The 17,121-nt window shown below is 41.3% G+C and overlaps 1 protein-coding gene across 2 annotated transcripts in view; it reads left to right on the plus strand.

Moving 5' to 3' along the window:
• haao (3-hydroxyanthranilate 3,4-dioxygenase) overlaps positions 1 to 13,303 on the plus strand; it is a 35,551-nt gene extending 22,248 nt beyond the window's left edge. For both annotated transcript variants that reach the window (XM_060830875.1, XM_060830874.1), the window contains 5 exons: positions 7,487 to 7,530; positions 7,817 to 7,965; positions 8,081 to 8,146; positions 11,531 to 11,613; positions 12,809 to 13,303. In XM_060830875.1, coding sequence (XP_060686858.1) covers positions 7,487 to 7,530; positions 7,817 to 7,965; positions 8,081 to 8,146; positions 11,531 to 11,613; positions 12,809 to 12,890 — 424 coding nt within the window. In that variant the 3' untranslated portion in view covers positions 12,891 to 13,303. The remainder of the gene's footprint in view (positions 1 to 7,486; positions 7,531 to 7,816; positions 7,966 to 8,080; positions 8,147 to 11,530; positions 11,614 to 12,808) is intronic.
• Positions 13,304 to 17,121: the final 3,818 nt, after the last annotated feature.

Genomic DNA, 17,121 nt, shown 5'->3' on the forward strand with positions numbered 1-17,121 from the left:
TTGGGGGAGGGATGAGGTGATTAAAGTTTCCAGAACACGAAACAAAAAGACATCAGCATGGCGGCTCAGTAGTTAGCACTGTTGCCTCACATCGCCAGTGACCCAGCCTCTTGTGACTGTCTGTGTGAAGTTTGCATATGTGCCCCATGTCTGCATGGGTTTCCTCCAATGGGCCAAATGGCCTTCTTCCACTTTGTAGGGATTCCATATGCTGTCCAGTGCTTTGTACAGTCTATTAGTTTAGACATTGAGGGCAAATATCATGTTCTGCTTCTGACTGGAATTGTTGGGAATTCTGCAGCAAGTGACTCTCTGCCTGCCACATGGTCTGTCCAAAGTCTGCTAGGTGTGAGATAGAATAATCTCTACTTGTTTGAAGGAGTCAAGCTCCAATAACACTCGAAAAAACAGTGGTGAATGGAGGATCATGGCTTTGATAGACAAGGCAAAGGACTGCTTAGTGATAGTCAACCTGGCTTTGTGCTTGGGAAATCGTGTCTCACTAACTTGAATGAATTTTTTGAAGAGGTGACAAAAGGGATTGAGGAAGTCAGAGCAGCAGATGTTGTCTGAATGGACTTCAGCAAAGTGTTCAACAAGTTCCACATGGTAGACTGGTTAGCCAGGTTAGATCACATGGAACAGGGGGAGAAGTAGCCATATGGATAGAGTTGGTTTGAAGGTAGAAGACAGAGGGTGGTGGTGGACAGTTGTTTTTTTGGACTGGAGATCTGACCCAGCGGTGTTCCACAAGGATCAGTGTTGACTCCACTGCTTTTTGTCATTTACATAAATGATTTGGATGTGAATATAGGAGGAATGGTTAGTAGGTTTGCAGTTGACACCAAGATAGATGGTATAGTAGACGACGAAGAAAATTACCTCAGATCAACATACCTTGATCAGAAGGGCCAATGGGCCGAGGAGTGCTTGTTGAGGTTTAATTTAGAAAAATGTGAGTTGTTGCATCTTGGTAAGGCAAAACAGAGCAGAACATATATAATTAGTGATAAGGTCCTGAGGAGAGTTGCCGAACAAAGAGACCTAGGGGTGCAGGTCCATAGTTCCTTGAAAGTGGGATTGCAGGTAGACAGGGTGGTGAAGAAGATATTTGGCACGCTTGCCTTCATTTCAGTATAGGAATTGGGACGTCATATTGTGGATGTGCAGGACATTAGTGAGACCACTTTTAGAATACTGCGTACAGTTCTGACCATCCATCTATAAGAAAGATGTTGTTAAACCTGAGAGGGTGCAGAAAGGATTTGCAAGGATGTTGCGGGACTAGAAGTTTTCAGTTATATGGAGAGGCTTAATAAGCTGGGGCTTATACCCCTGGAGCATCAGACACTAATGGGTGATCTTGTAGAGATATATAAAATCATGAGGGGGCATGGATAGGATGAATAGCCAAGGTCTTTTTCCTGGGGTGGGGGAGTCTAAAGCAAGAGGGCATAGGTTTAAGGTGGGAGGAGGAATATTTTAAAATAATCTTTTTCATGCAGGGCATAGTGTGTGTATGAGCTGCTAGAGGAAGTGGTGGAGGCTGGTATAATTACAACATTTAAAAGGTATCTGGATGAGTATACAATGAGGAAGGATTTAGAGGGATATGGGCCAAATGTTGGCAAATAGAACTAGGTCAGTCTGGAATGTTTGGTTGCCATGGATAAGTTGGACCAAAAGGTCTGTTTCTGTGCTGTATGATTCTAAGTTCCACATGAACACAATAAAGATTCCCACTTAGTCAACATAATATTCCCTCACCACCAACACAAGACTCAATGCAGAACCTGACCAAGAATATATTGATGGCATCTTTCAAACTGTCAACCTCTATTGTCCAGAAAGACAAGGACAGATACTGTTGGATGGAAGCACTAAGTGGCATATTATCACAACTTGGGAAGATATCACTGTTCCTTCAGCATCACTGAATCCAAATCCTGAAACTGCCCACCAACTTATTTCGCCACAGGTATCCATGTTTCAAGGAGGTGACTCACACCCACACTGCAAGAGCAAATAGGAATGGGCAATTAATTCTGACTTTGTTGGCATCATACACAACCTATAAATCAATTTTCAGAAATCTTTTTAACAAACCTGCAAAATTCTTACATTTGTATTATAAATTTAGCATTGGTGCAAGCTAAGGAGAATAAACCATGTGTTCTGGCCGAAACCCATTCTGGAGCAGAGTGTTGTTAAACTTCATATATGTAAAAAACGACTACTTTGTTCCATTAGGAGAAAGTGAGATGCTAGAAATCAGAGTAAAAAGACATGGTGATGGAAAAGCGCAGCTGGACAGGCAGCACCCAAGGAGTGGGAGAGTCAATGTTTCGGGAATTCCTGATGAAGAACTTATGCTTGAAACGTCGACTCTCCTGCCCCTTGGGTGCAGCCTGACCGTTTGTGCTTTTCCAGCACCACATTTTTTGACTACTTTGTTCCATTGTTGAGTTCTATAGTGACAATGGATTTAGCTTGCAGTTACAGTCTAATTGTACAGTTAGTGTGAGGTGCAATAGCTTGACACTGGCACCACAGCTGCAGCATTAACACACCCAAAATGCACAAATATTGCAAAAAAAAACACCCAGGGAGTTCAGGGTAATGTTTCACAAGTATGATTCCGCTATCTCAATAGCTGCAGAAATATTTCTGACCTGAGTATTCTCTGACTCACCAGACATGCTTTCACAATTTCTTGTTTGCAACTTCTGTCACATTCTGGAGAGTTGATAAGATAGTACATCTACAATGTAATTTGCTTAGTCTTGGTCCTGTGACTGCACCTGAACCTAAAATTCAAATCAATTGTAGAACAGTTGTGTAACTGTTCACCATTCATCAAAAGTGCAATTTCAGTTCATAAAACTCTTTCAAAAATAAGGGAAGTTCTGACAGAGAACTTCAATTTTGCAAGTTAAATGGTGCTGAACTGTGCCATTAACAGCAAAATAAATACACAATAGTTGTTTGCAAATAGCTTTGTGATTCAGAGTGAAATTCTTGTGTTGTGGTGATTCTTATGTTCCTTTGGCTAAGTCCGAACTGCATTGAGATTTTCGTGGGGGTGGGTTTTCATTTCGGGGTCCAGTGAGTTCTCTCGCCCTATCTTACCAAAGTGACCTTATTAATTACCCGACACACACCTGGGATATCGTTTATTTCTGCCCCATTTACCAGATGCCATTCTTGGTACAGTTCACTACACTGTAGACATCTACTGAACCACCAGCATTCCTTTCGACGGCACCATCTATATTGTCACTTACGCACCTACTTTGAAAAATAATGCGTTATTACACAACAGCACATTCACTTCCATCATCCTAATTATTAATATATACTGTAAATATGTGTGGCTCCAGCAATCATCCCTGTAGCACTCCACTACTTACAGATTGCCATCCTGAAAATACTTCCATTATCTGAAATCTGTCTTCTATTAGCTAGCCAATTTGCAAGCCATGTTAATGTACCACTTCTCAACATGAGGTGTGATGACCTTCAGATTAAACTAACCATCAATTGTCTCTCTTTCTCTGTAATGAGAGCAGCTCTATGGTCCTCTGGGAAGTGACAATACCCTGCCTTTCAGAGGTTATTTTGTCCTTTAGTTTTAAGAGAGGCTTTGAGGCAGAGATGTTGAGCAGTCTGCGAGACGATAAACAACTTGTGAAGCCTTGGATGTTTCAATTTCAAAAAATTGGAACAACAGAATCAGCCTTAATGTGTGTAGTCAAGCCCCCACGCACAAAGTCAGGGTTTTCTGTTCAGCTTTCAGCAGTTGATGTTGGGATCATGAAGAAGTGAAAACTATTTTTTTCCCTTTCTTAATTACAGCCAAAAGCTGGGAGCTTGCTGCTCGCTACAGAAGTTGCATGTAAGACAACCTGTGTCTGAATTTGCCTTTTGCTTAGAGTGTGTTCATGGGATGTTAATATATTGGAACAGTTAATTAGTAATAGTTACTGCATCAATTATTCTGTTCAGTTTTCCAATAGAGTTGTTATTCCAATTCCTTCTCTCTTTTTTGTTGTATTTTAACAATAGTAGATGAATAAAGTGTGTTTTGCTTTAAATCCGGTAATTTGACCAATCGAATTGCGTCTGGAATGCAACACCTTCCATTTATCTTTAAAATAAGAAAACATTAGGGCCTAGACTATCTTCTGAATATTTCGAGGTGGTTTGGTCTGGTCCATAACAGGGACAATGGCTTTATTCAATACCATTGGCTCTTACATTATTAACTAACCATCTGTGTGGTACTCTCAAGTGCCATCTGGAAATCCAAATATATTACATCGAATGGTACCCTTTATCTACTCTGCTTGTTACTGACTCAAGGAACCATAATAAATCTGTTAAGCGTAACTTTTCTTTCATGAAGCCATGCTAAACTCTGTGTGATTATATTATATGTTTCCAAATGTTTTGCTATTACATCTTTTATAATAGACTCTTCCATTTCCCAATGACAGATGTTAAGCCAATGGGCCTATACTTACCTTTATTTTGTCTCCCTTTTGAATAAAGGTGCTATATTGGCAGTTTTCCAAGTCTTTGAGACTTTTCCAGAATCTAAGGATTCTTGGAAGATTACTACCAGTGCATCCATTATTTCTGTAGCTACTTCCTTTAAAATTCTAAGATGCAACCCATCAGAGCCAGGGAAATTATTGACCTATTAGTTCGCTCTTTTCTCTGATGATACTTATTGTGTTTATTTCTTCTCTACTTTCTTTAGCCCATTGATGATTTGATATTTTTGTAATGATATTAGTAATGATATTTTTGTAATGATATTAGTATCCTCTTACTGGAAGACTGATACACAATATTTGTGCAAGACCTCTACCTATTCTGGGCTGCTCCTTATTATTTGTTGCTAGAAAAACTGAATGGCCTGAAGGTGGATAAATAACCTGAGCTAGATGGACCACGCCCGAGTTCTAAGGGAGATAGCTGAAGAGATAGTGGAGGTGTTAGTGGTGATCTTTCAGGAATTGCTAGAATCAGGGAGGGTCCCAAAGGACTGGAAAATTGCTAACTTGGCACCCTGTTTAAAAAGGAAGAAAGACAAAAGAGGGGAGATTACAGACCAATTAGCCTAATCTTGGTTGTGGGTAAGATCCTGGAATCCATTGTGAACAATGAGATTTCTGAATACTTGGAAGTTTATGGTAAACTAGGGCAAAGTCAGCATGGTTTCATCAAGGGGAGGTTATGCTTGAAAAATCTGCTAGAATTCTTTGAGGAAATAGCGAACAGGTTAGACCAAGGAGAGCCAATGGATGTTATCTTCCTGGACTTCAAGAAGGCCTTTGACAATATGCCAAACAAAAGTCTACTAAGTAAGATAAGGGCCCATGGCATCAGAGGCAGGGTGCTGGCAGACAGTAGAGATAAGAGGATTCTTCTTAGGATGGCAGCCGGTGACAAGTGGTGTTCCACAAGGCTCAGTGTTAGAATCACAACTTTTCATTTTATACATCAATGATCTCAAAGGAACAGAGAGTATTCTGGCTAAGTTTACAATGAGACAAAGAGAGGGAGAGAGATAGATCGCATTGAGGAGACAGAGAGACTGCAGAAGTATTTGGACAGGTTAGGAGAGTGGGTAAAGAAGTGGCAGATGGAATACAGTGTGGGAAAGTGTGAGATCATGTACTTTGATAGGAAAAATAAAGGCATGGACTATCTTCTACCTGGGGAGAAAATTCAGAAGGTTGAAGTGCAAAGAGACTTGGGAGTTCTAGTCCAGTATTCTCTCAAGATAAACTTGCAGGTTGATGGCATTTATCTTGCATTGATGGCATTTATTTTGAGAGGACTTGAATATTAAATCAGGGATGTATTTTAAAGCTCTATAAGGTTCTGGTCAGGCCACATTTGGAGTATTGTGCGCAGTTTTAGGCCCCATATTTCAGGAAGGATGTACTGGCCCTGGAGCGTGTTCAGTGGAGGTTCATGCAAATGGCCCCAGGAATGAAAAGCTTAACATATGAGGAATGTTTTAGGACTCTGGATTTATACTCAATGGAGTTTAGAAAGATGAGGGGAGATCTAATTGAAATATGCAGCAGACTGAATGGCCTAGACAGAATGGATGTTGGGAAGATGTTTCCATTGGTAGGAGAGACTAGGACCCAAGGGCACAACCTTAGATTAAAGGGAAGATCTTTTAGAATGGAAATAAGGAGAAACTTCTTCAGCCAGTGAGTGGTGAATCTGTGGAATTCATTGCCGCTGAAGGCTGTGGAGGCCAGGTCATTGAGTATATTTAAGACGGAGATAGATAGGTTATTGAGTATCAAGGGTTATGGGGAAAAAGTGGGAAAATGTGGTTGGGAAACTTATCAGCCATGACTGAATGGCGGAGCAGACTCAAAGGGCTGAATGGCCTAATTTCGGCTCCTATGTCTTATGGTCTGATCATCTGATTTGCCCAGCCTTGCTCTCTCAGGAGCTTATGTTCATTGTTGCCTCTTTTTCCTTTTATAGACATCTGTTTCTGTTTACGTTTTATCTCCATTGCATTTGTTGATATTGCTCCATGAAGACTTGCTTATTTATCTTTAAAATTTCAAGTAATGTTGTTGAATAACATATTCCACTAAAAACACCATTTGGTGCAACAGTTATCTCTGCCAGTGTTGGTGTACCACATGGTCCAAGTGGATGGTGGGAAGCTGTTTCCATTGATAGGAGAGACTAGGACCCAAGTGCACAGCCTTAAAGTAAAGGGAAGACATTTTAGAACGGAGATAAGGAAAAACTTCTTCAGCCAGAGAGTGGTGAATCTATGGAATTCACTGTCACAGAAGGCTGTGGAGGCCAGGTCATTGAGTATATTTAAGACAGAGATAGATAGCTTCTTGATTGTCAAGAAAAAGTGGGAGAATGGGGTTGAGAAACTTCTCAGCCATAATTGAATGGCGAAGCAGACTCGATGGGCTGAATGGCCTAATCTCTTTTTTAGATTAGACTTTTAGATTAGATTAGATTAGACTTACAGTGTGGAAACAGGCCCTTCGGCCCAACAAGTCCACACCGACCCGCCGAAGCGCAACCCACCCATACCCCTACATTTACCCCTTACCTAACACTACGGGCAATTTAGCATGGCCAATTCACCTGACCCGCACATCTTTGGACAGTGGGAGGAAACCGGAGCACCCGGAGGAAACCCACGCAGACACGGGGAGAACGTGCAAAGTCCACACAGTCAGTCGCCTGAGTCGGGAATTGAACCCGGGTCTCAGGTGCTGTGAGGCAGCAGTGCTAACCACTGTGCCACCGTGCCGCCCCTATGTCTTCTCCTATGTCTAATGGGTTTATGGTCCTTCTGTGCTCTTACTCCATCTTTCTTCATTCAGTCGAATAATGTGAATGTTTCTGGCCGCTCTTCTTCAAGCAGAGTATGTATTGCTCAAATCAGTTGGAGAACATTATTTCCTTTATCTTACAGATTTTTCAACTCTGAAGAATGTAGAACTGGGAAACCAAATCCAGGTACAGAATGTATCCAAATAATTCAAGCCTGCACTATTGATAACATCTGACTTTAAAATGTTTGTTTTTATTTGATTTTTTTCATGCAAGTAAAGTACCTAGCATAAGATTTGTGCATGGAGAACACAGCAGACTTCACATTTTTGCACTTAACAGCACCACTGAGTACTTGTCAAGATTTGGAATGAATCTCTGTCACAATGTTATAATTGTGATATTTAACTATTATTTGGTAAATAAAGATTATCAATATTAACTGTAACTTTATCTCTTGCTTGATTCACAGACAAGTTGCAGAAAGAACTTCCATTTTGTCTAAACACTATTAGCACTGTTATGAAGCCATTTTCACTTCAAGATTGGCTCTGCCAGCACAATCAGGATATTAAAGAAAAGTGTGTTATTGACATGTTTGGTGATCAGTTTGAGACCAAGGTGAAAGAAAGAGTTTAATTCTGTTAGAGATTTGTTGAGCTTGGTTGCAATAATTTATATTATCATCAATGTGTGCCTGTTAATTATGATGTGCCTGTTTGTGTGGTTCTGACAGACAGTAGTGTATGCAACTGGAGAGAGTGAGGAAAAGCAAAGTGCAGACACCTGGATATGGCAGCTGGTAAGAGGCTTTAATGTTTACCTCATAATATTTTTCTGACATTCTTAAGCATGAATCAAATCTAGTTTTCAGTTCTTCCATATGCTTTCAGAATAAGGTTTAATTTTTGCATTATAGTTGGCAGGCAGAGCTACTGCAGCTTAAAGATATATCTTTGTCTAGATGCCAATGGTTCACAAATGGCTGGCATCATATGGTCCACACTGAATGAAATCACTGTCATCTTGGCACGACTTTCAAAAGCTACAGCTAAGGTATTCATCAGCTGTATGAGCAAAGCACGAGCATGGAAAAAAAATCAACATAAAACATGGAAAATAGGAGCAGAAGTGGGTCGTTCAGCCCTTTTGAGGATGATCATCCTATTCAGTACCCTGTTCCCACTTGCACCCCATACTCTATGATCCCTTTAGCCCAAAAGCTAAATGGATTTCCTTCTTGAAAACATTCAAACTTTTTGCCTCAAACCATAGAAACCCTACAGAGTGGAAGTATTTGGCCCATCAAGTCCACACCAACCCTCTGAAAAGCATCTCCCCCAGAACCATCTACCCTATATTTCCCATGGCTAATCCACCTAGCCTGTACATTCCTGGACACTATGGTGCAGCATGGCCAATCCATCCAACCTGCATATCTTTGGTTTGTGGGAGGAAACCAGAGCACCTGTAGGAAACCGACACTGACACGGGGGGAATGTGCAAATTCCACACAGACAGTTGCCTGAGGCTGGAATTGAACCCAGGTCCCTGGTGAGGCAACAGTGCTAACCACTCAGCCACCATGCCACCCCTCACTTCCACTGACAGAGAATTCCAAGGCTCACTACTCTCTGAGTGAAGAACTATGTTCTCATCTTGGTCCTAAATAGCCATCCTGTATCCTTAGACCAGGACCCCTGCTTCTAGACTCTGCAGTTATTGAGAATGCCATTCCTGCATTTATCTTGTCTGGTCTGTAAGAATTACTTAGGATTCTATGAGAATCACCCCCTGTCCCCAACTATTTTAAACTCCAGTGAATATAGCCCTATCTGATCCAATCTGTCTTCATATGTCAGTCCTGCCATAGCAGCAATCAGCCTGGTAAACCTTTGGTGCACTCCCTTCAGAACCAGAACATCCTTCTTCAGAGAAGAAGCCCAAAACTGCGCACAATACTCGGATGTGGTCTCACCAAGGTCCTGCTCAATTGCTGCTCCCATACTCATATCCTCTCACTCTGAAGGCCAACATACCATTTGCCTTCTTCACAGCTGCTGCACCTGCATCTTTACTTACAGCGGGACGGGAAATGAGGTGTGCCTGCCTTAGGCACGTTTCTGCCCAATTCTTTATACTCAGTTTTCATCTGGTAGCATGTGTGCTACAGTGTGCATTTCATGTCAAATCTTCAGTAAGGGCTTGCGATGTTTACATGAATACCTGGCACAACTTCACAAGTTTCATCCTTAGGGCTTTTCTTCTGTTTATTCAAAAAGTGTTGCAAAGACAAAAAAGAAAATCCCACGTGCATTGGAGTAGTTCTTTTCCTTCCACACTTCCAGTCAGTTTTTCACACTCCATTATTAATTTTTCAATCATTCTAAATTGTTCATTCATTTTCTTGAGAGGTTTTTTTTTCACTTACTCATTGCACAAGTCTATTTTAAAACATCCCAAATAAACAAATCAATTTTTTTCTACAAAGTCATCCGAAAGGCATTTAAGTCTGTGATCTGTAGCTGATATCTGGAGTGTCCTTGGTCAGGCAAGCTGGAAGATTAAATAGAGATGCTGTCCTACTGTTTCACCTCTCGCTGGACTTTCCATTAATGGTCTACAATATGTGACTCATATCTGGTTGAATATTGTGATGAATCCTTTTTTTCTGCTGTATCGATTCATGCTGCAGGAACCAAAATTCAGTGAACATTGCACCATTAGGAGTAGACGCAATTCAAAAGATGCTATATTTGACTTCCAAAGTATTAGTTATGTTCAGTTCTGCCTAGCAACAGCGATAGGATCTGTTGCAGACGTTTCAATAGGTCACTCAGGACAGTTCAGGGTTCACTGAAGAGGAGTTTGAAAGGTGACCAGCAAGGAGACTAGAAGACAGTGTGGGAGTGATGGAAAAGCAGATTCCATGTTAGATGTCATATCAGACTTGAAACATTACCTCTGTTTCTCTCTCTGCAAATGTGGCTACACCTGCTGAGTTTCTCCAGCGTTTTCTGTTTTACTTCAAATTTGCAGCATCTGCAATATTTTACTTTTATCCATGTTAGGCAGGACTGCTAAAGCAATTGAACCTACATGGGTTTTATGTACTGCTGTGTCATGAATCCTAAAGGAGTTGAATATCTGTGTTTTGAGGCCTCAGGGAAGACTTCGAAGCTCTGTAATGCCTGCACACAATTAATGATTAGTCCATTGAACTTCATGGGCTCTGTTTATTTGGGTACATAGAAGTCAGAGAGCAGTTGGATACCTCTGCATAGCGAGGGCCCAGAGAGGTTCAAGAAGCTGTGAAGGGCTGAAAAGAAGCCAGTCCACAATTAGTCCAGCACAGCAGAGAGTGGGGGTTTGAAATCCCACTGTATTTGCTTTGTACAACTGAGCAAAACTGGAGCTCAGGAAAATCCAATGGCAGTACCGGCTTGGTGAAGCTCACTGTTTGTGAAAAGCTGGAGTTGTGCTGTGAGTAAATGTTGGAGTGCAGTTTCCAATAGATGGGCTGAGATGGAGGTTGAGATCACTGAGGAGTTGTTCAGTTCAGCAGTGAGAGATTCTAGGTGAGATTTGGGAAGCAGTAAAATGAAGATTTTAAAGAAGAGTGGGTGGAACAATACAAGGCCTTGGAGGAGGAGAAGATGCAAACCAAGTAGAGAAAGAAAACCAAAGCATGACATGGTGATGGTTGTCACTCTACCAATGAATGGTGATAGGAAATGTAAATAAATGAAAAAGCATTGTGATCTTAGAATTTACTTACTGAGTCATGAAATGTGTCCTTGAACTCTGCTGGCACACTACAATATTTACGAACATAAGTTAACCATGGGCTGTAAGTCACAATTTGACCACCTGAGGTCGCTCTTGCTATTCTACAGTCACACAAACCTTGAAATGGCTCATGTTTTAAGCAACTCCTCTGCTTGCCTGAGTTGGAATGATTTCAAGCCATTTCCAAACACTTGACTGTATTTTGTATGCAGTTGATTTATTTTGTTTCAGCAGAGATTGGATTTGGAGACTAGAAAGTCACGCGTTCACAAGTGCTCATTGGCCTTGACAGTGTGTCATGAGGGTATTATATATTTTTAATATATATGACAGATCACAACCAAGCATAATCATAACTTTTACATAAAGATGGTTTTTCAATTATTCTCTTTTTCAGGAGGGTAAATCTGTTGTGGTGATCGATGGCAAGACTACCAAACTTACTGCTGGAGATAGCTTTCTCGTCCCATTAAATACTAAGTAAGTGCATATGCTGAAGACAGTTAGGTCTGTACAATTATAACAGTCACAGTATCACAAACTAGAGAAAACAGACCTCTCAGTTGCATTTCTACTGGTTCATTATTCCTGCACCTCCTGCTACAAAAATAGTTGACCATGGAAGTGGAAAGTGAGCTGAGTGAGATGTGATGGCGGTGGTGATTTTATGTAATTATGTTTTGGGTATTAAGACCCAAGTTCACCCCATCTTCAGTTAAGACGCTCCAGAAGCCAGTTAAAGACCATTTGAAGGGCCCCATCTGCCTGGTCTGCAATTATTTTGGCCTATCTGATGGTTAACCAATGAGAGCAACTGATGGGGATATCCCTCATAATGTTTGCACAATGGAAGGGCAGAAGTTAGGGAAGGGGGCCGTCTGCAGACAGTCAGTCAGACCTTGCCCTAATTTTCTGACTCCTCACTCCCTCCTCTTGACCCCTAACCCAAGAATCCTTCCCCATCCCTCTCAAAAATATTGACTTTTCCTATGGGAATCTGATGTGGGAGGCACAGAGCTGCTGGCCGTCAATGGGCTAGCAGCTCTTGGCAGCTAGCATTTCCTTCTTGCAGGTCCTAATTCCTGTAGCTCACCGGCAACCAATCAGCTGCCTGATTGTGAGAAGATCCAACAGGCTTCCCCACCTTCGCAGGCCTCAGTTTTCTCTTGTCCAAACTCTCCCACTTTCAAACTTAGTCCATCGGATAGTCGGTGTCTTTTGCCCCAGGATGGGAATATCAGTTATTAGGGGACATGGGGTTAAGGTAAAAGTCGAACGTTTAAAGGAGTTGTAATAGACAGGCTTTTTGCACAGAAGGTGATAACTGTCGAGAAAGCACTGCCAGAGGAGGTGATAGAAGCAGATACAGTTGCACTGTTTAAACATTTAAGAGGCATCTTGATGGATACATGAACAGGCAGGGAATAGAGGAGTACAGACTGCAGAGAGGCGAAAGGTTTTTACTTTTGAAAGGCACCATGTGTTGGTGGCAGGCGTGGTGGCCAAGGGCCTGTTCCTGTGCTGTATTGTTCTTTGTTCTTTGAGATCAGTCAACTCCTGCAATTTCCTGCTCTCCATGTTCTAGAAATAAAAAGCAATTTGCTGTATTCTCAGCACTGAGATAAAGAGTGCATGTTCATTTCATTTCAACCTTTCTATCTTTTCTTTATGCAAGGTATATTTGGAAAAGAGCTGAAGGAACAATTGCACTTTGTGTCATACAGGATCCAGCCCTGAAGAAATCCTATGTTAAATAACAATCCTGCAGGCTCAGCATTTTCCTCACCTGTTTCATTTCATTGCACATGTAATTGTTGGAAAAGTTTGAAGTGAATCCTCTCATTTATTATAATTACATTTTTAAAAAAATTTTGGATAAAGAATGAATCACAGGTTAAAAGAATGAAAATCTTTAGATGTTCTAAATACAGATACATAGGAGAGGGGCTAAAAAAAAGGCCCTCCATTGGTCATTATATGAGCTGAATCTGAAGAATAAGCTGCTGTAGCTCTGAGACACTTGAATGTGATCTGAACTTGATCAACAAAATCCAGGCAATTATGGTTTTTTATTGTAATAATGCAATAGTTAGTAATGAATCAGTGTGATTTGCGTAATGTATCAATAATACAAGGAAATTCAACTGATTGTGATACACAACAACTTAAATAAAAATATCATTCGTACAATGCTCAATCCTTCTTGCAAACAGTGATTCAAAACCAAGCACCGGTTTGACCAGAAGCAAGTTTGGAATGCAGAGGAGATACAAAGTGCAGATTTCTATGATTTTATATTAATTTTTACAATGAATTTGTGTTTATTCTAATGTTTAAGTCACAAAGTGTAATAAAATTTGGGAAATAGAATAGGAAACTGGGAGGTGCAAGGCTGAGGTAATTCAGTGCCACTGCTGAATAATTACAGTTCACTAAGTCAGTTGATTTTCTTGCAAATGTTTTGTCTCCCTCCAGGGTGACACCTTCAGTGCTTGTGGCCTCCACATGAAGCGCTGTCATTGTGATTCTGCCCTGAATTTATACGGTTCTGTCTGTTGTGGGCAGGTGGTTCTACTTCCAGTTTTGTAATGTAGTGGTCTGTAGATGGGGTCTATTACAACATGTTTGTTTAAGGAACCAGTGAATGAATACCAGGCCTCCAGGAATTCCCGAGTTTGTCTTTGTTTAGCCTGTCTCAGTATCGTGACGTTGCCCCAGTTGAATTGGTGTCCTTCATTGTCAGCGTGTACTGATATAAGGGAGGACTGGTCATGTCATTTTGTTGCAAGCTGATGCTCCTGTATTCTGGTGGCGAGTTGCCTGTCTGTTTGTCATGTGTAATGTTTCTCGCAGTTGCTGCATGGTATTTTATATATCACATTCATCCTGAATTTTGTGGGTATGGGGTCTTTTGTCCTGGATAGTCGCTGGTGAAGTGTGGCTGCTGTCATTATTCCCAAAGGACATAAAAGTCTTGTGGAACAAGTACATGATGTCTCTGCCTTCATCAATCCTTTTCATTACTCCTTAAAAAATCTCAAGTTAGTGAGAAATGTTTTCCCACACACAAAGCTATGTTGACAATCCCTAATCAGTCCTTGCCTTTTCAAATGCAGGTAAATCCTGTCCCTCCAGACTCCCTCCAACAATTTGGCCACCATCACTATCAGGCTCACTGGCCTATAGTTCGCTGCCTTTTGCTTATCTCTTTTCTTAAATAGTGGCACCACTTTAACCAACCCCAGTCTTCCAGCCTCTTGCTGAGATATCTGTATCATCGATAGTCACAGGTGATGTGCCGGAAGATTGGAGGTTGGCTATCGTGGTGCCACTGTTTAAGAAGGGTGATAAAGACAAGCCAGGGAACTAAAGACCAGTGAGCCTGACGTCGGTGGTGGGCAAGTTGATGGAGGGAATCCTCAGGGACAGGATGTACATGTATTTGGAAAGGCAAAGACTGATTAGGGATAGTCAACATGGCTTTGTGTGTGGGAAAACATGTCTCACTAACTTGATTGAGTCTTTTGAAGAAATAACAAAGAGGATTGATGAGAGCAGAGCGGTAGATGTGATCTAAATGGATTTCAGTAAGGCATTCGACAAAGTTCCCCATGGGAGACTGGTTAGCAAGGTTAGATCTCATAGATTACGGGGAGAACGAACCATTTGGATACAGAACCGGCTCAAAGGTGGAAGACAGAGGGTGATGGTGGAGGATTGTTTTTCAGACTGGAGGCCTGTGACCAGTGGAGTGCCACAAGGATCAGTGCTGGGTCCACTACTTTTTGTCATTTAATATAAATGATTTGGATGTGAGCATAAGAGGTACAGTTAGTAAGTTTGCAGATGACACCAACATTGGAGGTGTAAAAATAAGCTTATTTTCAAAGACAATATTTGATTCACTTGCCATACATAACATTGGAAAGACTGAAGCCAATTGCTTTGGAAGCACCTACAACCCCATTTTTCACAATTGTCTTGATGCCGTTCCTGGCAACTGAACTAGTACAGTGCAAAAAGAAGCCATCTGAATAATAGTATCTGCATTTTGGATTTGTGACAATCTCCTGCCTTTTCCCCATACCCCTGATCATTTGTGGCAGGAGTCAGAGGATGGTGATAGAAGGCTGTTTATGTGACTGGAGGCTAGTGTCCAGTAGTTCACCAGAGGGTTTGGTGCTGAGTCCCTTATTGTTTATGTATATCACAAATAATGCAAATGAGAACTTGGGGGAGAATGATAAATATGTTTGCAAATTACATGAAGATTGTCTGGGAGGTAGAAGGTCTTAACTTGCAGAAGAATATAAACAGATTGGTCAGTTGTGCAGATCAATGAAATTTAACCATAAGCATGAGGTGATGTACTTTGGAAGACATAACAAGACAAGGGAGTACTCCACGATTGGCAGACAAATTTTCACTAAGAGGGTGATGGGACTCTGGAACACACAACCTGGAATGGTAATTGATCAAGTAACCTCACAACCTTTCAAAAATATTTGGATGAGCACCTGAAATGTCATAACATTCAAGGCTATGGCCCAGTGCTAGAAAGTGGGATTCGTGTAGATTTAGGGTCACTTTGCAATACAGACTTCATAGACTGTTATGCACTCAATAATTCAACCTGAATTGAAATTTGAAAGATATTTACGAATGATATGAGGTTTCCTAATGAGGGAACTTTCTCTGTTTTGTTCACTCGAGGTATTAGATAACAAGGGTCAAAATCCTAGCCTTTCCTTCCTGACAGCTTTGTGTGTGTATCTAGAACAAATGGGATCACATTGGCCTGAGAAGGCAGTGTGCACCATCACCTTGTAAAGGGCAATTAGAGATGGACACTCTTTTGGTTTCAGACAGCAGGTAATAATGCTCATGACAACAGTCTGTCTTTCACTGGCTTCATTAACAGCACTGCAGTGATGCATCCAGGCTACAGTTAACCCCAACCAGAGAATACTGCTCGTTGTTAGAATATGTCTATTGAATCATCTTCTGTGACTGTGTCATGACTGAAAAATCTAAAGTGGGATCAGCTCGAGCACTAGCAGTTCCAATGGTTGTAGTTGGTGTTAGGAAATCTTCTGCAGCCTGTGGCCGTGTTCTGTGTAGGCTGGATGTTGTGAATCCAATTGTTGAATCCAATTTCAGTCTCCATATAGGCTGCTCAGCCGCATTGAGTTTTCTAGGAAGAGTAGTCTGTAATGCAGATGCTGTTCTCTTTAGGTCCCCTCATAACATTTGTACTAGCAGTCCTGATGTTGGTTACTTGGGAATAGTTCCCATTGAAGGTCCAGTTGGAGATTCTGTAATTATCCATGTAGGAGATATGGTCTGCTCACTTCAGTTGAATCTTCTAGATGGTGGTCTCCATGCTGTTGAGCCCAGTATGAAGGCAAGCCCAACCACTGGTGAACTTGTTGTGCTGTCAAATTTTCAGCAAGGCCCTCAACTGTGTTTACTGGAAGGTCCCAGGGCTTTGCTCTCGTCCTATATCAGACCTAGGATTCTGCACCATGCAGCTGGGTGGGAAGGACAAACCAGTCTGATAGAATTTGATTTTAACTTTCAGCTTAATGCCATGCTGCACCAGGCACAAGCAGAAATAACACTGTTTGGATTTTGAGCATAATTATGTGTGACACAGAAACAGGACATTCAACCCAACCAGTTCATGTTAGTGTTTAGATCATAAGACCATAAGATATAGGAACCAGAATTAGTCCATTCAGCCCATCGAGTCTGCTCCACCATTTGATCATGGCTGATGATCAACTCCAGTTTTCTGCACTCTCCCCATAATCCTTGATTTCTTTACTAATCAAAAATCCATCTATTTCAGTCATAAATACTCTTAACCTCTTAGCAATGAGTTCCACAGATTAACCATCTTTTGGTGAAGAAATTCTTCATTATCTCAGTGCTAAAGGATCGTCCCTTTACCCTGAGGCTGTGCCCTGGCTCCTAGTCCCTCCTAAG

The sequence above is a fragment of the Hemiscyllium ocellatum genome, chromosome 10 (assembly GCF_020745735.1).
Source record: "Hemiscyllium ocellatum isolate sHemOce1 chromosome 10, sHemOce1.pat.X.cur, whole genome shotgun sequence".
NCBI classification, from domain to species: domain Eukaryota; kingdom Metazoa; phylum Chordata; class Chondrichthyes; order Orectolobiformes; family Hemiscylliidae; genus Hemiscyllium; species Hemiscyllium ocellatum.